Here is a 22,937-nt window from a genome sequence, read left to right as displayed (position 1 = left end):
TGGGCCAAAATAAATAGCCATGTTTTTCTGCAATTATCAAGATTATCTCGGAATTAAAAAAGTTTTTATGGAGAAAGAAAAAATCGTTTGTTTCTCTGGATTAAGGAGACACTTACAATCTCAAGTGAAAATTCTGATAGCTCGTTGCATGGAAGCCAACATGTCATGCCTGTTTAATAAAAAGGTGATGTGGTGAAAGTTATCCTTTGAGTGCAGAAGAACAGCCTCTATTTTCAGATAACAACAACGTGTGACATGGACAAATCCTTATGTATCAAGTTACCAACTTTCATTTCCTTTTTTTTTAACCGTTGTTTTAATGTTTAACTCGAGGGGGCTCGCGTTGCTCTCGCGAACCTAGCAACAATTCTGTTACAGTAACCATAGTAACTGCTGAAGTTAGGATCTACACGGCGGTAATGCATTGTGAACGCTAGCAAAACAGTGAAGCAAGATGGACGCAAAGCGAGACAAAAGTGAGCAGAGACTGCAGTCACCGGCTTCGTTTAAGGCTTTCATGATGACAAATAGTACGGAAAGCAACATCAACCTGTAAGTAATGTTTGAATGATTGTGCAAACAGTTGCGGCGTTAACTCATGTTAACGGAATTCTGTCCCAATCCGGATGTTTTTAGCTAACATTCCAGTAAAAACGCACTTAAAATACTGATATAAATGATCGTGTAATGTTTTCAGTTGATTTAATGGTGTTAAACTAAAGCTCAACTTCTTACCTTTCTAACTAAATATCGTTTTAATTATTAAATGTAGCTTTGCCTTTACCGTAGTCGGTAAAAGGACGCTAACGCCGGTGAATTACTTTTCTCGCAGTTGTTAACACTTGGCGCTGCTGCTTTTTTGGGGATATTAACTTGTTCAAGTGTCGCCAAAATTACCTTCTATGCTGTCAACACATCCGGGACCGTAGTTCTGTCCTTCACAATAAGATTTCACGTTTCAACAACTCCAAATTATGCAATAAAAGATCCTTAATTTCTATTTGAGTGTATACCAACACCTGCTGGATGTTTTGTTAAACTCTTCTCATTTCAATCTCTTGGAAATCACCAGTTGATGCATGGCATTTAACAATTATGCACACATATACTGTAAATGACAATTACTATCATAAAACACAGTGCAGAGTGTAAGAGTAATATTACAACTAGAAAATTCCGCAAGAAATTTTGACTGTGTGGCTGCTACTGCCCGAAGACGTTGCATATATTAACAGTTCTGAGACAGCTGTATCAATGGGGTTCATTTAGGGTTAGTTTGGGGTTCATTTGAAAAAAAGTCCAATCGCATAAATAATATTATCAACAGAGAGATTGAAAAAGAGAGAGAGCGTGAGAGAGAAAATAGAGTGAAAGAGAAAGAGATAGAGAGGTTGAGTGAGTGAGAGAGAGAGAAAGAGACAAAGAGATTGAGTGAGTGAGAGCGAGAGAGAGATTGTGAGAGAGAAAGAGAGAGAGTGATCTAGTGAGAGAGAAAGAGAGAGAGAGTGATCTAATGAGAGAGAAAGAGAGTGAAAAAGTGAGTGAGAGAGATTGAAAGAAGAGAGAGATAGTGAGTGAGAGATAAAGAGAGAGTGAAAGAGAGAGAGAGGGTGAGAGTGAAAGAGAGAGAGAAAGAAAGGGAGAGAGAGTGAGTTAGTGAGTGAGAAATAGAGAAATACACACACACACACAAACATTCTCTCCGTCAATCAAATGACCAAGTTCATGAAGGCCGCCTTTCTCACAGAGTTAAATCCCAATAAACAATCTTATATGTCAGCCATTTTGTCCTGCTTAACCAAGACTATCACCATGCTAGCATCAAAATCCCTACACTGTGTCTCCTCTCCAAGACTTCAGTTGGTTGGTTTTAATTAAATATAATGTGGAGCCATGTTTAAAGCTATGTTTGTATGTGTTGTATGTTTTGTATGTGTTTAAAATGTGACCATGAGGGTTAGTTTGGGGTACATTTCAAAAATGATTTGAGTCCAATCTCCAAAATAATATCATCAATAGAGAGAAAAGACTGTGCCCATCGCGTTGATATATTTGTTATGTTTGTGGTGTTTGAAATGTGACCACGAGATCACTTGAGAATGAAGAGCTATCGCTCCTCATCTCTGTTTTTGAGACTCATAGGTCACACGCACACGCACACACACACACACACACACACACACACACACAGGCACTGCGTGCGTGTGCTCATGCTTCTGTGCGTGTGTCACTGGTTGCCATGGTGAGGGAGCACCTGGGTGAACTAATTAAGAGAGGGGAGAGCAGACACTGATTTTGAACAAAACTAGCTGTCAAACTCCTACCTACAATCGTAAAACCATAATTCCAATGGAAAATATATTCTTATCTTATGAAAGCTAACACTATGACGAACGCAGAGATGTACTTTTTATGTTTGTTGTTTTAAAAAATATGAGCTTCAGAGCAGGTTAGAAAACTGGTACCATCTGCTTTCTTTGAGAAATTGTCGTCAGAATTAACATGGAGTCTAATGGAGCAGTTGGTTGGAGTTCATGTTGCTTTCAGGCACATGGAGTCAAATATGTAAGACTGTTGGATTCCATAGTGTTATGGCTGTGACTAGGACAAGTTTATCTACAATTTGAACCCAAAAATATGCCTGAAGAGTGAAAATTGTGGGAATTCTGGCAATTTTAAAATATTTTTTTCACAAGATTTTGAAGCTCCTCTCACTCTAACTATGACATCACGTGCTCTAGGTCTGAACATTCCATGCAATACACACCCATTGTAAATCTGAAAAAGGCTTACATTGTTTTCACATTTTAAACCTCAAATCATTTTTTCCTGTTAAAGTATGACGAGTCAGTCTGGGCCCAAAGTTGAGTGCTTTTAAGCTCTCTCCACGCCCAAAACGCATTCATCTCTATGGGGAAATTTCTTTTTTCCCCGTTCCCGTGGAAACCGCTGGGCGAATCTCTGAGAAACGAAATAGCACTCGATTCCCGACCAGGCCGCACGTTTTGATGTATTTTTTACGCTTGTGCTTGCAACGCTGCGGGACAAGTTACGCGGCAAACTTTTGTATGGAAGAAGAATAAGAAGATTAAGCCCACAGGATTATATACTTTGTGCTGTTGCACAAGGCTTTACAGCCTTGTTGCTACACAGCCACACAGAATAAAGCTTTGAAGAACAATACTTGGAATGCTTAATCAGCATTCCAACAATAATATTAAGCCCGCAGGATTATATATTATATATACAGCCTTGTTGCTACACAGCCACACAAAACTAAAAACACAATTATTCATGATTTAAAGGCTACATTGTTAAAGCAAAAGACAAATGACTTGTGATGATGATTGAAAAGATTTATTTAAAATACAAACGAGCCAAACACAAATTGAAAATCTTATTAAAAATCCGGACACAAAAAACATTTAAAATCATCCTCTTCATTATCCAGCTCCTCGTCCCAGCCCACACACATGGTGTGATACCATGTGTGGCAGCTGTCACACTGGACCCACGACGCCAATCCCTCCGAACTCTCCGGAGGGTCAGGTTCCCTGCACCGGCAACACTCCCAAACTGTTAGCATCATCTCTACAGGAGTGTGACCTATTTACAGAATTTTTTACCTTTTAAGTACAATTTTTTATCAGGTCTTCATGTGTTGGCATACAAAGAAAGTTAACATTAAGTATACTACCGGTGGATGTCGTGGGTCCAGCAGAAGAGGAGCTGGATGATGACGGTCTACTTTCTAATAACAGAAAGCATAACCATGTTTTGTTTACTATCCATGATGTTATAATATTGCTTGTGTTTTTCAGATTATAAAAAGCATTTACAGTGGGAGGGAGAGGAAGGAGTTTGGGACCCATGGAGGCCTCGTCCTGCTGCCGATGTCGAAGGCTCTAAAATAATAATCATATTTTATTATTACAACACTAAAATACATACTCATAAGAATGTCTATGCATAACAATAGTTAATACATTCTGATTTATACGTGAATTCAAATGCAAAATAGGTTCGCTTAACCGTTCATTTGCTGACCAGGAGATGGGGGAAGGTGGCGGTGTCCCTCAGCAGGCAGGCTTGGGGGCGGTGTTGTACTGCTGCTGGCAGGCAGCCGGGGACCGTGGGAGGCACAAGAGGGGACAGAGTGGGATGAGGGGCCGGCGAGGGAAAGTCCGGAGCTGGTGGCTGTAGTAGCCCCGAGGGACAGTGGTCTTCTGCGGCTGGGGGGAGCCGCCAGACAGGGTAGAGGAAGTGGCTGCCGGGCTGGTGTCTTCGGCTTGCAGCTGCTCTCGGCCTCTTCTGGCCAGAGCTTGGGCCTCCCTCCTTGCTGCACGGTCCTCCGCCTCCACGATGACCTCGGACATCTCCTGAGCTGTGAGTAGCCTGGACTTGGTGATGTTCCTCCTGACCTTGCCGTTTATTTCGTCCAGGAGGTGGGCCAGTTCTACCGTTATCCGGCCTGATGTTACCAGGGGATGGGTTATGTATGGGTTGGGGTAAAGGGGCTGTTGGGAGGGAAGGGCAACATCAGGCGCAGCCCAGGAAGATGCCAATGGGGTTGGCGGAGGTTGTGAGGAGGTCCCACACCGCGGCCAGGACGGCATGACCCGTGACCAGTCAATGGCCATTGGGTCCAGAAGGTAGGGGCCACACCTCCTGAACCCAGCCACCACCACTCTCCGATCCTTCAGCTTCTGGTAGGAGTCTCTTAGGACCCTTGAAAACTCCTTCTTGGAAACCAAGAAGGAGTGGCTCACTGCCGACAGATCTGCTTTCAAGGGTCCAAAGAAACTCACATCCAGAGGCTGGAGGATGTGAGAAGTATGTGGTGGCAGGCACAAGAGATGACCCCCTCCCTCTGTGCCGCCCGGACCAGCTCTGGATCCAGATGGGACTGATGTCCATCCATGATGAACAGCAGCGGGCGCTCCTGCGCGGCGAACTTCAGGAAGTGCCCGACAAAACACTTCCTAAACAGCTCACCGTCAATGTACCCTGCTGGCGACTTCCCGTAAAGGGTATCGGGAACCCCTTCTTTGTTGTAGGGGCCCCATGGATATCCCCCCTTGTAGATAATAAAAGGGGGGACATACTCCCCAGCTGCGTTGAGGCAGGCCAGGACGGTGATGTGGTCCCTGGTTCCCTGGGCCTGCCTATATGCGTGTTTGGTCCCCTGGGGCACGATGACCTTTCTACTCGTAGAGTCCAGCTGAAACCCCGTCTCGTCGCAGTTATATATCTGACAGGGTTTCTCCCTCAACCCGTGCTCCTCCAGGGTGGTGGTGAGGAGCCTAAAATACTCCTCAATTGGCCCCCTCTTGGCACAGGATGCCCTCCCACGGTCGATTATGTCTGGGGTCCGGGCGGTAAGGTGATGGTGTTGCCGCTCCCTAAAATGTATCCACCACGTCTGGCCAAGCACTGTTTTTTGTTGCTCTGGATGGCGGTGGTTGTATATGGCCAGAGCGTGGGCCAGGGCCTGAGGCTTCGTCAGTGGAAACCCATGACTGGCAGAATACAGAAGGTACTCCACCAGGGAATCTTCATCTGCAGGGGTGAGGAGAGTCCTCTGACCATAAACAAAGTCTGTGGCCACCCTTTCACTGACTCGGTCACTCAGGCTGGACGTCGGGACCCCAAACTGCTGGGTTGCCTGCCGTTGATTCAGCCTGCCTGCTTCCACCTCCTGTAGGGCCTGTGCCATGGCCTCCTGGGTCCACTTCCTCGTCTTCCTCTCCCTCTTCCTAATTTGCCTGATGTTGGGCATCTGCAAATATACATACATTTTTTGACAGTCATAAATTTAATTCTAAATTTGTTTTAAAGCCACATTTCATGTCTTAATAAGGTTGATGAATTCTATAAATTGCCCGATGATGAGACACATGCATATTTACCACATGCATAGACATGAATATAATTACCTTAAACGATTGCAGCTTTACAATTTCTATATCTATATCTTCTTTTTTGATATCTTGATCCTCCTGTAAAGGAAACAAACTCTCACACCGACACACGTTACCTACCTTTCTTACTTGAATAATTTCTTTCTCTTTCCTAGTTCTTATCAATTTGTCTTCCTCTTGCTGACTCTGCTTCTCCCTCACTCAATCTGTTCTTTATCTTTTCAGTCAGGAACATAAACCCAACAATATTAAATACAACATGTTGGTTAACCTTATGTATAACCTAGCACAAAATATTTCTAATCATAAGAGCCACTGCTGACTTTCATCACTTGTACAGACTTCTTTCACTCTCAAACACACACCAACACACCAATATTATTGCATAATTTATTAAATCATTATGCATGAATATACTTGATGTAGCCTGGCTTATGAAAAACAAGAAAAATAATATATTTTATTAATGTCTGCCGTCAGAGCTACAATCAAACAAACAAACAGCTGCCTGCCTTTTACTAGCGCTACGATAGTTGTTCGTGTTTCCTGCGGCAACAACTTTTTTTTCTGACGTCCAACATTTCTGCCTACCTCCACTAAACAACAGATTATGTCACACATTATTCTACATTTTCATTGGCTAGACAAAGTAGTGTCAAGCTAGCTAAAAAATGCATTCATTAGCTAACAGATATTAGCAGTACTCTTCAGAGTAAAATATCGTCGCGCAAGTCAAGTGTTCTTACAGCTTTCTCTCCTCAAACTCACTTTCATATAGTAATTACATATGTAAACGTCCGTATTTTTTCAAGAAATTTGACACGTAAATTCTTTGATATGTATAAAATAATATTACTTACGTTCCGTTGGCGATCGCCAAAGAAAATGTCAGTTGAAAGACCGGAAAGTGCGTCACGACCGTTATATCCGGATTGGGCCAATAGCATCCGCGCTGGGACACAGCGACGCTAGCTAGCTTGCTCGGTGGGTTACAATGCATTCCGTGATCCTCATGGAAAATGATTAAATTACAACGGAGGTTGAATGTGATGCCATTTTGCTGTATGCTGTCGTTTTGAAAATAAGTCAACTCCATTGTATATGCGTATTGTGATACATGAGAAATTCCCTTGTGATAAAAACGAATTAACTATTTTCAAAGGGTTTAAGAATTTAGGCCTTGATTTAGAAAATTAAAATTTGAAAGCATTTTGAGGTAAGTTTTGGGGGACAAGTTCAAATTGTATTATTCAACACATTCAATATTAATTAAATATAATATTAATTCATTTTTGAAATTTCATGAAAAGCTTTTGTCAAAAGGATTTCTGAAATTTTCAATGGATTCCTGTTCGACCCAAGAGAAGTGAAGAATAGTTTTTTTATACAATCAGTTTATCCAGCATTCAGCAGCAAAGGTAGGCCGCGGTCAATGAGCTTCTTTGCGTCCATAGAGCCTTGAAGTCCTGCCGCTTGATTGTTTGTCCAAAGTTTATTAATATTGAACATGGCGTGTGTACAATTTGTACAAACTGTCATACTGCACGCCCTTTGGTCCCTAGCAATACTATCGGGATATGAGAAAGACACATAAAGACTTGCTTTATATGCAGTGGCAATTTCGATATGAACATTTTAGTGCGGCCACACAATATGCATACAAGAAAAATTGATGATTCAATCCAAACATACCATCGATCTATCACATTGAACTAAACTCTCACAACCAAGTGCGCAAGTTTGAGATGGGAGACATTGCCATTGCTGTGACCAATGCATCGCCAACAGCAGTGATGACAAAATAATGCCATCTTATATTACACAATAAAGATCTAACGACATATCTCACCATACCAATATAAGATCGCCAAAGGACAATGTTAAAGATCTCTCAACATCAAATAGCCTACCCATGACCAGCAACGAAAGATGCATTTGTCATCTGTTGAGAAACCTCATCCTTGTAAACATTGTACATGAAATCCAAAAGTTAGTTCTGAATAATGGCTAAAGTGCCCTTTAAATAGGGTTGAGCATTGTAATGGCATCTTAGCCTGGAGTCTCCCTCGCACGTGGTCTCAAATATGCATCTAAAAATGCCAGAGTTTATCGAGACGGCAGACTTCTCATGTCTACGCAAGGCAATTTCACACTTTTAACAAAAGTTTTATACAGGTTATAATTCTGCCAAGAACATGTTTTCTTCAGTCTGACGGTTGTATTGTTCTGTGCCGTCTGTTTGCATGGTCAAGCTTAGAGGCAACATTTGTTGTTCCCAGTAAGCCTCACTAGATGCCATTATCCACATGCGATGCACATCTGTCATGTTTTACCAGCCTTTCTGAAAGATGTTTTACGTTTTAAATCCACTTGCTGTCCAGACAGTTTCCCCTCCGAAAAGAGGACATGGAAAGCAGAACAGGGGTAAAGTGCTGAATCATACTGTAGTTAAATAATCCACACGGATATGGCCCTGGTCATAAGGCCCCACTCAGGATAGGATATACAGCGGGTAAAATTATTGAACACGTCACCATTTTTCTCAGTAAATATATTTCTAAAGGTGCTATTGACATGACATTTTCACCAGATGTCGATAACAACCCAAGTAATCCATACATACAAAGAAAACAAAACAAATAAGTTCAGAAATTAAGTTATGTGTAATAAAATGCAATGACATAGGGAAAAAGTATTGAACACGCTTACTGAAATTTATTTAATACTTCTTACAAAAGCCTTTGTTGGTAATGACAGCTTCAAGACGCCTCCTGTTTGGAGAAATGCATGCATTGCTCAGGTGAGATTTTGGCCCATTCATCCACACAAACAGTCTTCAAATCTTGAAGGTTCCGTGGGCCTCTTCTATGAACTCTGATCTTTAGTTCTTTCCACAGATTTTCTATTGGATTCAAGTCAGGTGATTGGCTGGGCCATTCTAGCAGCTTTATTTTATTTATCTGAAACCAATTGAGAGTTTCCTTGGCTGTGTGTTTGGGATCATTGTCTTGCTGAAATGTTCACCCTCGTTTCATCTTCATCATCCTGGTAGATGGCAGCAGATTTTTATCAAGAATGTCTCGGTACATTTTTCCATTCATCCTTCCTTCAATTATATGAAGTTTGCCAGTGCCGTATGCTGAAAAACAGCCCCACACCATGATGTTCCCACCTCCAAACTTCACTGTTGGTATGGTGTTTTTGGGGTGATGTGCAGTGCCATTTGACCTCCAAACATGGTGTGTATTATGGCATCCAAAGAGTTCAATTTTGGTCTCATCTGACCAGACTATATTCTCCCAGTATTTCACAGGAATGACACAGTACTTTTTCCCTGTGTCATTCCATTTTATTACACATAACTTAATTTCTGAACTTATTTGTTTGGTTTTCTTTGTATGGATTACTTGGGTTGTTTCATGTCAATAGCACCTTTAGAAATATATTTACTGAGGAAAATGGTGACGTTTGGTGACTTATTTTACCCGCTATATATATATACAATTGCACCAAATGTAGAAAAGTGGTCCTAACCCTTTTTGTCTTTATTGGGCCGTATTGAAGAGGAACTGCATACCTTCAGTAGGTTATCTCATCCAATTCGAACCTATTGACATACTTAGAGAGAAAATATTATAAGGCGAAGTGTAAGATGAGCTTTAAGTAGTTCATCTTCAACGATCTCAATGGCAAGCCCACGTCAGTAACATCAGAGTTACTCTCTGAGCACATTGTCCAATCTTTCCTTATGAAGTTTTCCATCAAGGTCAAGGAAAAGTGGTTTGGAAAGGACTTAAGGACATTATTTTTTTACTTTTTGACTGCATCTTCAGTTGATAAGGGAGTGTAGCCTAAGATGCTGTTTAATCCTTATGCCTTTAGAACCAGACATTTAGCTGAGTTTATGCACGTTGTAATATTATTTAAACAAATACAACAACACAAATAAGCTAAGCTTATGTTAAATATTGCTACTATTATAAAGTTCTAGATATATAGTGGAGTTCAAGTTTTCCCTGTCTCCCTTAAGTAGGTGATCAAAAACCTAAGACAAGGATGACGTGTGCAGGGATAACTCAGTCAAAGGTTTGGACTAATTATTTGAATCCTAAAATAGCGCACAAGACTATAGAGGTGCTACAGCCAAAACCAAACGGGATGGATTATTGCGCTAAATGCACATTTACTGTAACCTTACCTTTAACGTTTGGCTGTTGGAATCTAAATTACTTGTCACAACAACTGTCAAAGTTAATAACTAATTTGAGGTCAATTTCAATTTCAAATTAAATGTAGCAGTTCATAGAAGATAGAGGAAGTTAAGCCAAGAATCAAAGTTTTCAAAACATCTTTTGATGAGTTCAAATAATGTAAATCTTAATGTAGAGTATTGCTTTGAGTCAATGAATATGAAAAGGGTACAGACCATCCAACTGATCAAGCCAACTATGGATAATTTTCAGGACTTTATTTGAATAGCTCATGTGTGGACACTTAAATTACACATCAACGCGTCTCATGATGATCAGCCCCATACACCTAATACTTTGGGAAATTGGGATATACAAAATAAATGTTATTAAATTGAATTGAAATTATTCACTAAAAAAAGCATTTCTTGCAGAAAATGCGAGTGAATTCTTAAAATGTATACTCGCACAGATCAAAGCATTGCTCTAAATGCAGAAATGTGAAATGACAGAAGAAGTAGTGTTAGTAGTAGCAGCAGGAGCAGCAACAGTAATATCAGTAGTGTTGAGAAGTGGTAGTGGTAGTAGTAGCAATTGTAACAGTAGTTGCGCCAGCAGTATTGGCAGCAGTAGCAAAGGTATGACTAGCAGTAGTAGCAGTAGCAGCATCAGTAATAGTAGTGGCAGAAGAAGTAGTCAAGTCATAGCAACAGTAAAAAAGGCAATATTAGTAACAGTTGTAGTACTATCAGTTGCAGAAGTAGTAGTAGTAGTGCCAGTATTCACAGCAGTAGTAGTAATACTAGAAGCATGATATTTGGGGTCTTTTATTCCAACAAAAAAAACCTCATTCTAAGCCTCCTGTATACAGTTTGTCCATGGTAATGTCATTTTCAATGATGGGCCTTTTTTTAAGGGTTGGGGCTGCAAAAACATTAGCTCCTAACTGAGAAGTTAGGACCTCTTTATGAACGCATTGTGAGAAAGATGTGTGTGTAGTGTCATAAATGTGAGCGTGAGAGCAGGTTAAAAGAAGTGGTACAATTTGCTGTCCAACAGATTATTTTGTTCTGGTTTAACATGGGTGGCTATGGTGCTTGGATTTATGGACAAATGTGTAAATCTGTTGGATTGCATTGTAATATTCCTGCGACCAGGACAAGATTTGCTACATTTTTACAAAAACATTGTATGAAAAGGGAAATTTTGGAAATGGGAGTAAGTTCAAAATATTTATGGAGAATTTTCAATATTTCTCACCACTCTAGCGATAAAGTCATGCATCCTGCCTCTGAACATTCCATCCAGTACACACCCATTATCAAATCTGTAACGGTCTGAAAATTCCTTCATATTATGCAGGAGCATTAGCATTTCAAAGTAGAGTATGTTTAATAGGATTTGAAGATTTTCTTCATTGAGTTACATTGAATTTTTTTAAAGCTTAATACATCCAAAAAGTTAAGAGGTGGAAACTGGCATAATGTGCTTAAAGAGCTGAACGCTTTTATAGTTGAATGGTTTCTGTAGCTAAACACAAAAATATACAAAAGAGAATTTTTTTTTATAACTGGATATACATTTTAGGTAATATCACCCAGCCCTATGTAGGCCTAGTAAACATGATAGATGTGAAAAGAAACAGCCATGCTACCACACTCCATTGAAAAACTTGGAATTTTTTCTTGCCAATTCTAAAACACACGTCTTTCAAACTCAGAAACAAAATAAAGCTCAAACCTATTGGTTAGTCGAGTCTTTCCACTTCCAACAATCACCACATCTGGTTGGTTTGAAACAAAGCCTTAATTCACCCAGTTAGAAAATAATCTGAAACTACCCTGTTGTCTCTCTGCCATTGATGGCCTCAGTGCTATTAAAAGCTCTCTGGACGAGTCTGTAGCAAAATTAGTGACAAACCTTTTATTAAGGCCTTGTAGATCTTATATGATTGAAGATTCTGCAACTGAGTTGGTTATTTCGAATCTGATTTTGGCCGGACTGCGGAGGTGAAATAACTGAAAGTTAACTCGCATATTTCCCCTGTTTCCAAATCGGGGGGACAGGAAATGCATCATGCACATAGGATTGTGGGTGTTTCACGAGCACGAAGGAAACCCACATTCATCCTTCAAAATCCTCTAAAGACAGCTCTTCTTGCTCTTCACTGATTGTATTGTCCCTTCCTGGTGGTGAATTGGCCTTACTGGAACAATGGCTGAGTCAACAGCAAAGGAAAACTGAAAGGAACATTTTCAATTACATGAACTGTAAGTACATTTTATGTAATTTAAAAAAGCACTCAGTGGGTCTGAAGTGTATATTGAAAACACAGGAAGAGTGCTTTTCCTTATCACTAAAGTCATATAAAATAATACAAAACGGAACAGACCCATGGTGCCTGTGCTCTTTACAGTGATACATTTGTTGTGTAAGTATGTGCTTATATGTGTGTTTGACATTTCTTGGAGGACACTTTTCAAAAATGATGGTCAAACGCTCAGGAAGCCTTCACTGACATCTTTCTTTAATGTTCCAGTTATGACCACCTCACCGGGTTGCTGATGAAGGTGATGGATGAGCATCCACAGAATGCAGTTGATGTGATTGAGTATATGAGCCACGATGTGAAGCAGACTTTTTTGGAGGACAAGCAGAAAACCCTGAGAGACCTTCCACAGACTATAGCTGCTGAGCTGCTGGCTGATCAGCAGCGCCTGCTGTTTTCTCGGCCCGAAGAGGCTGGCCACGAGGAAGAACTGGTATTGGCAACATACACCTACACTATGAATATGCCTTGGGGATTTGAAAGGGAAATGACATGGGCGATAGGGCTTACCTGTGTAAAATTGGATTGTAAAGTGAACATATTTTATGTAAATAAGCCAGGTTACAAATCACTGTTCTTTTAACAGCATTTTATTGAATCTTATATGTGGCAAGTGTCAAAAACGGTAATGTAAAAGTACCGACAGCTGCAATAGAATGTCTAGTCAGATTCCAAATCATGTTTATTTTTTCTTTCTTTGAAAAGTTTAATTTTTAGACTGCATTTTATTTATGCAAGATTCTTGTGTGCCTGTCTGGTCTCATCCAGCATTTGTAACTATATCTACAAAAAATGATGTGCCATAATTCGTAGATATCCCATGAAATTTCCTACGCACCTACGCAGTAACTGGTTGATCTTCCTTTCAAAGCCTGCCATTATGGTGATTGGGATTTTGTATATCAGCAGTGGCCAGAGGCATTGAGGCAGGATTCCATGTTGATAAATCTAGGCCCTGAATTTTCTAGGAAGTCCTGACTTGTCTACTGTGGATAGCCAAGTGTGTGGTTATCACTGGTTTTGTGGCGCTGTGTCCTTCAGATTAGTGGTGAAGACCTTACTTATGCTCATGACTGGCTTTTTTGCCAGAGATGAAATTTGGGTGTCCCCCACAGATGAGCAGAGCTAGTCAGTTACTCTTCCTTTCCTGAGGACCTTGTTTTTAAAGGGATTAAAGCTCATTCTTGCACATGTAATGAGCCTCTCCAGTCCTTGAAGGAGCCTCCTGCATCCAGGCACTTATACTGTAGTTCAGAATCAGAATCAGCTTTTTTCCGTCGCTCTCACGCACATACATAGAAATAGACAAATAAAACAGATAAAAAAGGACAGCAAAGTAGGATAAGGGAGGCATAAACATTTAACTTACATATACAAGTATAAATATAAATATATATATATATATAAAAGTACGTATATGAACATAAAAACACAACAACAATGAAATGGAATTAAATGAGCAGAATGGAGGTAAAATGGAGGTGCTATTGCAGTATGACTGGTTGATTGTTCATCAGAGTGATGGCCAGAGGAAAGAAACTGTTCTGGTGTCTGGTTGTTTTGGCGTACAGTGCTCTGTAGCGCCTACCAGAGGGGAGGAGTTGGAACTGTTTTACCGGGTGTCTTGAGATGTACAAGTCCTGTATGGAGGGCAGGCTGGAACCAATGATTCTCTCTGCAGACCTGACAGTCCGCTGTAGTCTGTTCCTGTCCTGTTTGGTGGCCGATCCAAACCAGACAGTGATGGAACAGCAGGGAACAGATTGGATGATGGCGGAGTAAAACTGAATCAGCAGCTCCTGAGGCAGGTTGTACTTCCTGAGCTGACGCAGTGCTTTTGAGTATGTTGAGGGGGTGCAGTGTTGGGAAGCTCCTCCTGAAGTCCACTGTCATCGCTACAGTTTTGTGCTTGTTCAGCTCCAGGTAGTTCTGACCACATCAGAGGGCCAGCTGAACAACCTCCCGTCTGTAAGCAGACTCATCACCGTCCTTGATGAGGCCAATGACCATTGTGTCATTTGTCATTTGTTCATTCATGTGTCAAACTTGAGTTTGACAGATGAATCTCCTGAGGTGCAGACGTTAGTATAGAGGGAGAAGAGCAGTGGGGAGAGCACAAGTTTGTGATCCACTGACAGATGGAAACTGGCACAGTGAGCTGGGAGAGCTTGGTTTGGAGTATTACTGGGATGATGGTGTTGAACGCCGAGCTGAAGTCTACAAACAGAACTCTTGCGTATGTCCGTTGGGAGTCGAGGTGTTGCAGCATGTAGTGCAGTGCCATGTTGACTGCATCCGTCCACCGACCTGTTTGCCCGGTAGTAGCCATTTAATCCTGAGACGGAGGATTTCTTGGGGATGATAGTGGAGCGTTTGAAGCATGAGGGGGTTTACCTAGCTCCAGTGATCGGTTGAAGATCTGCATGAAGATAGGGGCCAGCTGGTCAGCACAGACTTTCTGGCAGGAGGGTGGCACACCACTTTCAGTCTCCTGTAGTTGGTGAGTTCCTGCAGGCCTCTCCACACTGACGCAGGGTCGTTGGTTGAAAACCTGTTTTCTAACTTTTCATTGTAGCACCTCTTTGCTACTCTGATCTCCCTTGTCAGTGTGTTTCTGGCCTGGTTGTACAGGATCCTGTTCCCACTTCTGTAGGCGTCCTCTTTGGCCTGATGAAGCTGCCTGAGTTGTGCAGTAAACCAGGGTTTATTGTTGTTATATGTGCAGAAGGTTTTGGTCGGTGTCCTCACAAATGCTGATATAAGATGTCACAGTGTCAGTGAGCTCATCCAGGTCTGTAACAGCAGCCTCAAAGACACTCTAATCAGTGCAGTCAAAGCAGGCCTGTAACTCCAGCTTTGCCTCGTCGGTCCATCACCTCACAGTCTTGACCACAGGCTTTGCAGATTTTAGTTTCTGCCTGTAGGTCGGGAGAAGATGCACCAGACAATGATCAGAGAGTCCCAAGGCTGCACGGGGGACAGAGCGATAGGCGTCCTTTATTACAGTGTAGCAGTGGTCCAGTGTGTTTTTCTCCCTGGTGGGACATTTGATATGCTGTCTGTATTTTGGCAGTTCTTTGCTGAGGTTTGCTCTGTTAAAGTCCCCAAGAACTATGTGAAGGGAGTCTGGGTATTTATGCTCCATGTTAGTTATCTGGGCAGCCTCACTAACACAGGCCGGAGGTGGGATGTAAACACCGACCAGAATGAATGAGGAAAACTCCTGCGGTGAATAAAATGGTTTGCGGACTATGAATAGAGTATCTAAAAGAGGGCTGCATGATTTCTTCAACACTGTGACATCTGTACACCAACATTCGTTAATATAGAAGCAGATTCCGCCGTCGGCATCTCCTGCAAATCCCATAGAGAGCCGCTGCTCCTCCAACTAAAAGCTCTGTAAAACTTTCTGGTTCAATGAAAAATGGCGAAAAAGTTTGACCGGTGGACTGTCGGAAGTTTAAGAGTTCCTCTCTGCTGAATGTGATCAGAGAGGGAGAGCTGGAGACTAGACAAATAAACAAAAACAGAAAAAGTAGAGCGCAGTACCGAGGCTGCCATCCACGGCGCCATCTTGATGTTAGATCACCCGTGAACGCTCTTATCAGTGGTTGTCGGTTGCATGATTTGGACCGGGGACCTCTGCACTCTCTTATCAGTTCGATTACCACGCCATCTTGGAACACCTGGGATTCCTGCCTTTTCAGAGGGAGGAGTCCCAGGTCACACCAAGGTGTCTATATAGGAGCTCTTCTGACATCTCCTGCATCATTGTTTTTAGGAATCCAGGAATTAGGAAGCCTTCTGAATATGTCTACTGCTGAGGCACTGTTGAGGCTGCACTCATAGTTGTTTGTTCATTAGCTTGGGTCGTTACCAGTATCTTTCCATTTGGGGTAAATCCTAGAAGGTTCTTCGTAGGATATTTGTGGGTGCTCTCTCCTGAGAGCTGCAGCTTGGGGTGCTAACCTGCCCTACCCTGGTTGCCGTCTCTCCGAGCTGTTCGCTGACAGTAAAACTCCCAATATCATGCTATAGCCTCTTTCATCAGTTTGTTAAAACCAAGTAATTTGACAAACTATATTATTTAAAGTAGCTAAGAACTGAAATACATTGCTAGAAAGCTGAAAGCTATATATTGTCAAAGTAGAAATAGTATTCGTTATTTTACTTTTTTTTCCGGAAACTCTATGTCTTTAAAATAAGATAAGATAATCCTTTATTAGTCCTGCAGCATGGAAATTTACAATTGAATGCATCATGAACATAATTATAATGTGTTGTAACCTGCTAATATCACTGTATAATTAAGCACTCATAAATGTTCATAATGCTTTAATGGTTTATAAGTTAAAGTATAATAATACTTCATAATTGCTGATCACTCTTTTACATTTTTTGCAAGGATTTTGCAAAGATCATATTCAGAAATTGACAACACATTATCATTTTGTTTATAATGCAATATATACATGGGTGTCATAAAAAGTGTTACACAGTTCTCTTTGTGTCTTTATAACTTGTTAAAGTTATGGTAGTTATAATGTCAACATCCTCTACCAGACCCCTCTCTGTTAGTCTAGCCAACTGTGGAAGAGAATGCCTCTCCAGAATGGGGCTGAAGTGCACAACCACTGTCACAGTTGAAACAAAGCTGACAACCATTCAGGCACAATCCATTGTCAGAGCTGACAGCCGGATGCCTACTAAGTTGTCATGCATGACTATAACATTTATTAAAAGTTCTATTGAGTCTTATAAATGCATTGTAATAACTTATGAAAGATCTTAGGCTATATGATTAACATATTCTTCATAGAGAGGGTTTTAAAATATATTGCTCAAAGGAAAAAAAAAAGTTTAGTATCAGAACCAAATCTTATTGGCACTAGTATTGAAAAATATTCCCCAACCCTTTTAATTATAACCATTATAACCAGAAACCTTTTAAGTGCAAGTATGGAACTTCTGTCACAAGATAACAGGTGGTTGGATAGAAGGGGAGATGGTAACTCCCGTCGCAGTTCCAAAATGGTCTCTCATGTCAGAAGTGAATATCCTCCTTGATCTTTCTCTGGCCACACAACAACTCCCGGTCGATGCCCTTTGACCTCATTCTGGTCGTTGCTGTGAGGGGTTTCGGTCTGGTGTTCAAAGAAAGCTTATGTTTATTCAGTCTTTTGGCAAGGGTCCTTGCTGTTTTACTGATTCCCGCAACCCTCATATGTAAATGATGAGTTGCCATTATAATGTTGCCTGCTAGGCTAACCTAAAAATATATTAAAACAATATCTTGTGGGTATTACTAACATAGTAACCACAGCTGAATTTGTGTAATTAACACATTCATTGGTCTTCATCAGATGGAAACACCTCTCCCTAATGTGAGTGAGATTGGCTTCTACTTGGAGCAGGCTGGAGTAGGTCTGGGCAGAGAAGAGATGCAGAGGGTTTTCCTCGCACTGAAGCAGCTTGTTGAGTGGCAGGCGCTGCCGCGCTGCCGACTGTGGGGCAAAATTCTGGGAACGGAGAGCAGCTATATTGTTGCTGAAGCAGAGTACAGAGAGGGGGAGGAAGAGGAAGAGAAGAGCTCTGAAGAATTAGCTGAGGAAGAGGAGAGAGAAGCAGATACTCAAGAGAATGAGGTGAGAAAGAGGAAGGTAGTCAATGTATCAGATACTGTTAATTCATTCTCAGACTGTGGCAGGGGTAATTATTTACCTCAGCTTCAGGAAGACCCAGGCCTTTATCTGATACATATTTGATTGCACCTCCCAGTTACAATGTTTAACACTATGTGATTGGGATGAAATGGAAATTAATTTCATTCATTAAATCTTTTTCAAGGTAAAGAAGTGTTTATGAGTAATTTTTCTGGTCTTGTGGTGGCTTTGTTTTCAGATGGATCCACTTCCTCAGTCAACCTATAAACCCCTACCACCAGTGCAAAAGGAGGCCCTAGGAACAGGCGCTAACAAGTTTGTTTATTATGTGTGCAAAGAGCCTGGTCTTCCTTGGGTAAAGCTTCCTTCAGTCAGTCCAGCACAGATCACTGTGGCTCGCCAGATCCGTAAATTCTTCACTGGGAGGCTGGATACCCAAGTTGTCAGCTATCCCCCTTTCCCCGGGAATGAAGCCAACTACCTGAGAGCACAGATTGCTCGGATCTCTGCTGGCACACAGGTCAGCCCCCAGGGCTTCTTTCAGGCTAGGGACGAGGAAGGTGATGAGGAAGACGAGCCAGCTCAGGACAGCTTTGAAGTGAATCCTGACTTTGAAGACATTCCTGTTGTTGAGATGGCTGAGACTTTGTCCACCTGGGTGCATCATGTTCAGAACATTCTGCAGCAGGTATAATGTCTGATCCAAGGAAGTGCACGGACCATTTTCTCAACTGTACTTATTGAATGTGTGAATATGGACTGTTTTAGGGCCGCTGTACTTGGGTAAACCTGGCTTTGAAGCCAGGAGAAGACTCTAATGAGGAAGGAGAGGCTGACGAGAAGGAAGAGCCTGATGAACCTGAGCCAGAAGTTGGACCTCCTCTGCTTACACCCCTCTCCCAAGATGCAGGTCAGTCTTTGACTTTTGATATTGGTGTATGTATGTGTATGAATGTTAATTAGTGTCCTGATGGACAGGTGGCACCTTAGTAGCCCCTGCCATCAGTGTTTGAATGGGTGTGAACGGGTGAATGATGATATGTAGTGTAAAAGCGCTTTGAGTGGTCGGAAGACTAGAAAAGTGCTATACAAGTACAGTCCATTTACCATTTATTTATACCATTCCCTGGATATTCACTGGTACCGGAGGAGAGTGTTTACCCCGGCGGAAGTCCACCACCAGCTCTTTGGTTTTCCCTGAGTTGATCTGGAGGCGGTTCCGCTAGCACCAACCTATGAAGTCCTTGTTCAGTTCCCTGTACTCCCTTTCATCGGCGGCCGTGATTAGGCCCTGAGGTGTAGAGGGTGAAGAGGAAGGGAGCCAGAATGGTTCCTTGTGGGGCCCCCGGGCTGCAGGAAACCAGGTCATTATCACAATCCTGTATCCGCACATACTGTGGATGGTTGGTGAGTCAGTCCAGGATCCATGCTGTGAGGTGGTGGTCCACCCCTGACTGCTCCAGCTTGTCCCTCAGAAGCACAGGCTGGATGGTGTTGAAGGCACTGGAGAAATCGAAGAACGTGATTCTCACTGTGCTTCCAGCCTTTTCCAGGTGAGAGAGGCATCTGTGTAGCAGGTAGTCTACAGGGGTTGCAGATGATGGGGGTTGCAGCAGCAGAGAGGTCTGGATAGGGGGAGGGGTGGATGACTGATCAAATCTGTTAAAAAATAAGTTCAGATCATTTACCCACTTTTGGTCCCCCGTAGGCTGTTGGTTGTGTCCCCTGTGGCCAGACATGGTTTTGAGGCCCTTCCAGACCCCATTGAAGTTTTTCTGCTGCAACTGATCCTCCATTTTCATCCTGTTTCATCCTTGACGAGGGCCTTTGTCCCAGGAGTGATCCAGAGTTTGCTGTTGGAAAAACACTGTACAGTCCTGGTGGGTATGTTCACCACACAGAAGCTAATATAGTACGTTATGCAGTGTGTGAGACTGTCGATGTCCTCCCCATGGGCATCACTGAAAACTTCCCACACAGTAGAGTCAATACAGTCCTTCAGAGCCTCATCAGCCTCATCAGACCATCTTTTGACTGTGCGTGTGACAGCTGGCTGTCTGTGAACCAGAGGTTTGTACACAGGCAGGAGGTGCACCAGGTAGTGATCGGATCTACCTTAGTACAGGTTTGTTCTTTTATAGTGATGTGCCCGAGTTACACCATGTATCGTTAACAAACACTGCCAGACCTCCTCCTTTCCTCTTACCGCTCTCCTTTGTCCTGTCTGCCCGTATGATACGGAAACCTTCTACTGCAGCGTTCTTGTCTTGTATAGCACTTCGTGTTTATAACGTCTCTTCCTGGCGCAACGTTCTGCCCCAGCACGGCAACCCTGTCTCTTTCTCCTCAGTTTGAAAACAATGGGACCGTGGCCGTGTGCTGGATCCCCGGACACGGTTGTGAATAGTGCAATAGAGCATAGATTAGTTTTACTTTCTGTTCAGTTCCTAGTTGGAAGGGGCTGTCTAAAGGCAAGATAAGGCGGTGAAAATATTCTTAATATAGGGTACACATGAACAAATACTGATTTTCCAGGGTGGCCTCTCTTGAAGGTAGCTCTAATACATTTTGCTGCTCCCCTGTCCACAGGAGTATATTTCTTTGCTTTTTTTACTCCTGCCTGTTTTTCCAAACTGGTTACGTGCCAACCATCGTCCACATTAGGTAATACACTGACAATGGATAAATAAACTAAACCTATGTCCTTGAAGGCAGCTAAATCTTTTCAAAATTTTTGTCTTTCAGAAATGTTCAACATTCCTCCATGGACATCCAAGGTGTCTTCTGCTCTCACCTCCCAGCATGCAGTAGCTTTGCAACGTTCTAACCTTTGGCCAGGGGCATATGCATATGCTTGTGGAAAGTATGTGAAAAGATCAGAATACTCTGACTTCCTGTATTTGATTTCTCACAGTATCCTAAAGACAATGTTGTAATTTACAAACAACCATGTGCTTTCTCCTAATTTAGGAAGTTTGAGAACATGTATGTAGGATGGGGTCTGAAGTATACAGGGGAAGGGTACAGCCCACCTGTACCCCCGCTGCCACAGAAAGAATATCGAAGCGGACCAGAAATCACAGAGGCCGTGGACTCCAGACTGGAGGAAGAGCAGGTGCTGAAACAAGCTTTGGAGGAGCAACGAGCGGCCCAGGAAGAGATGGAGGGCATCGACGATGAGGACGAGGAGGAAGATGAGGATTGAGAAAACAGTTACACATTGAAGTATTTATGTTTAAGTCAATGGCCAAATAAATAAGTTAACTGAGCAACATGGCTTGATATTGTAGATTCAAGTTAATAAGTTAAATATCTGAACAGGTCAGTTGTGTAAAGATGAGGCAATGCTTGCGGTTGCAATGTACCCATATTTTGTTTAGGTATCCTACAGAATTTTTGACCACTAGTCACACTATGGAACAATGTTTTACTGATGTAACCAACTGGTTCTGCCCTAGCTGCAGTGCGCACCAATAACCAGCAGTGAACAGTCCAGATCGTCTGGAATGATCACATGTGCTACCTGTTGGTACCTGTTGGTAGCACATGTTAGCAAAGTAGTATCCAAGTAGTATCCAAAGTAGTGAACAAAAACATGTACCCTCATTTATGTTAATATATCCTGCAAAAAAAAAAGAAACTCAAAAATTCAATTCAACTCAATATGAATAAATAAAAGGGTATGACTGACTACCGTTTAGTGGAGTCAGAATAAACTTGTATACAACTCTATATTCTTTTCAGCCTTTGTTTTTTAATCTGGTTTTTTAATCTGCTTTAATCTGTTTTTTAATCCGTCAGAGAGCAAATATCCATAATTTTTGTCACTAATTAGAAAGTGTTTTTTTCATGATCAGTTTTCCCCCAAATTACATTTCCATTCAATTATCGGGTAATTGAGTAATTCCTTCAGGTTTCCTGGGAGCTCCGGCTTCTTCCTGGATCTATCCCAGTTAGTTGCGACACATCAATTTAGGTATTTTTGTTCTGGTGTGACAAATCAGAACAGCAAGCCCCCGTACCAATCTGGTCATCCATGGCTCATTCCCAGGAGATTTGAGTTGTCCAGTGTAAATAACTGACAGAGAACATTTTACTGCACAATCAATACTTTTACTTTAACTACTTTAACTAAATTTGACTGATTACATACATTTACTTAAACAGGCCCTATTATGCTATTTTCCGGGTGCATATTTTTATCTCAAGTTACAGTTACAACATGTTGACACACATTAATGCTCATAATCCGCCTTGTTTTTCTTCTCCTGGCTGTCCTGCAGCACCTCTTCTCACCCTCTCTCTAAAATGCTCCATTGTAGCGCTTGCTCCTCCCTCCACAAAGCAAAGTCTGCCTTGATTGGTCAGCTAGCCCGCTCTGTTGTGATTGGTCAACATTTCACATTTCAAAAAACTCTTACTCCGGAGCTTCAGCTCCGTCTCTCTTTTGTAGTTTGAGGATCAAACTAGCCGGAAGGAGTTTTACGTCACTTCCGTAACATTGTGACCTCATAAAGTTACGGAAGTGAAGGAGAGAATTCAATGGAGCAGTTTCAGGCAGCTCAGGAGCTTCTGAGGGGGAGGGTAACTCCTTTAGGTGTGGACTTCAGGTTATACACTCTACGGACTTTTTACGTGTACAAAAATATATATATAAGACACAAAAGGAGAGGGAAAAAGTGGAAAAGCATAATAGGGTCACTTTAATTTAAGTTTTTAATGCAAAGAAAAAAGATTTAATGTTGTTGTGGTTAAATACGTGTGACTTATGGTGCTGTTAGATTGCTTTGAGACCGCCTCGTTTATAACGTTTTTTGACTGCAGTGAAACTGTT

General features: G+C 41.9%; 1 protein-coding gene across 1 annotated transcript; it reads left to right on the top strand.

Annotated features, from left to right (window-relative positions):
- Positions 1-445: 445 nt before the first annotated feature.
- On the top strand, positions 446-21,723 carry rsph4a (radial spoke head component 4A). The gene is made up of 7 exons (XM_054596837.1): positions 446-552; positions 12,651-12,873; positions 17,804-18,085; positions 18,342-18,791; positions 18,872-19,013; positions 20,849-20,966; positions 21,074-21,723. Exons 1-7 carry the CDS (start codon positions 455-457, stop codon positions 21,306-21,308), a joined length of 1,548 nt encoding a protein of 515 aa, XP_054452812.1. The 5' UTR covers positions 446-454; the 3' UTR covers positions 21,309-21,723.
- Positions 21,724-22,937: the final 1,214 nt, after the last annotated feature.

This window comes from Anoplopoma fimbria, chromosome 3 (genome assembly GCF_027596085.1).
Source record: "Anoplopoma fimbria isolate UVic2021 breed Golden Eagle Sablefish chromosome 3, Afim_UVic_2022, whole genome shotgun sequence".
Taxonomy (NCBI): Eukaryota; Metazoa; Chordata; class Actinopteri; order Perciformes; family Anoplopomatidae; genus Anoplopoma; species Anoplopoma fimbria.
The sequence above is the reverse complement of the archived record's forward strand: the minus strand, read 5'-3'. Positions and strand labels throughout refer to the sequence as shown.

What these genes read in the sequence shown, in the direction of transcription:
- rsph4a (XM_054596837.1), top strand. Translation starts at nt 455, where the DNA reads ATGGACGCAAAGCGAGACAAAAGTGAGCAGAGACTGCAGTCACCGGCT. An exon ending in ACGGAAAGCAACATCAACCT is followed by an intron (nt 553 to 12,650) that starts GTAAGTAATGTT and finishes TTAATGTTCCAG; the next exon opens with TTATGACCACCTCACCGGGT. An exon ending in CAGATACTCAAGAGAATGAG is followed by an intron (nt 18,086 to 18,341) that starts GTGAGAAAGAGG and finishes CTTTGTTTTCAG; the next exon opens with ATGGATCCACTTCCTCAGTC.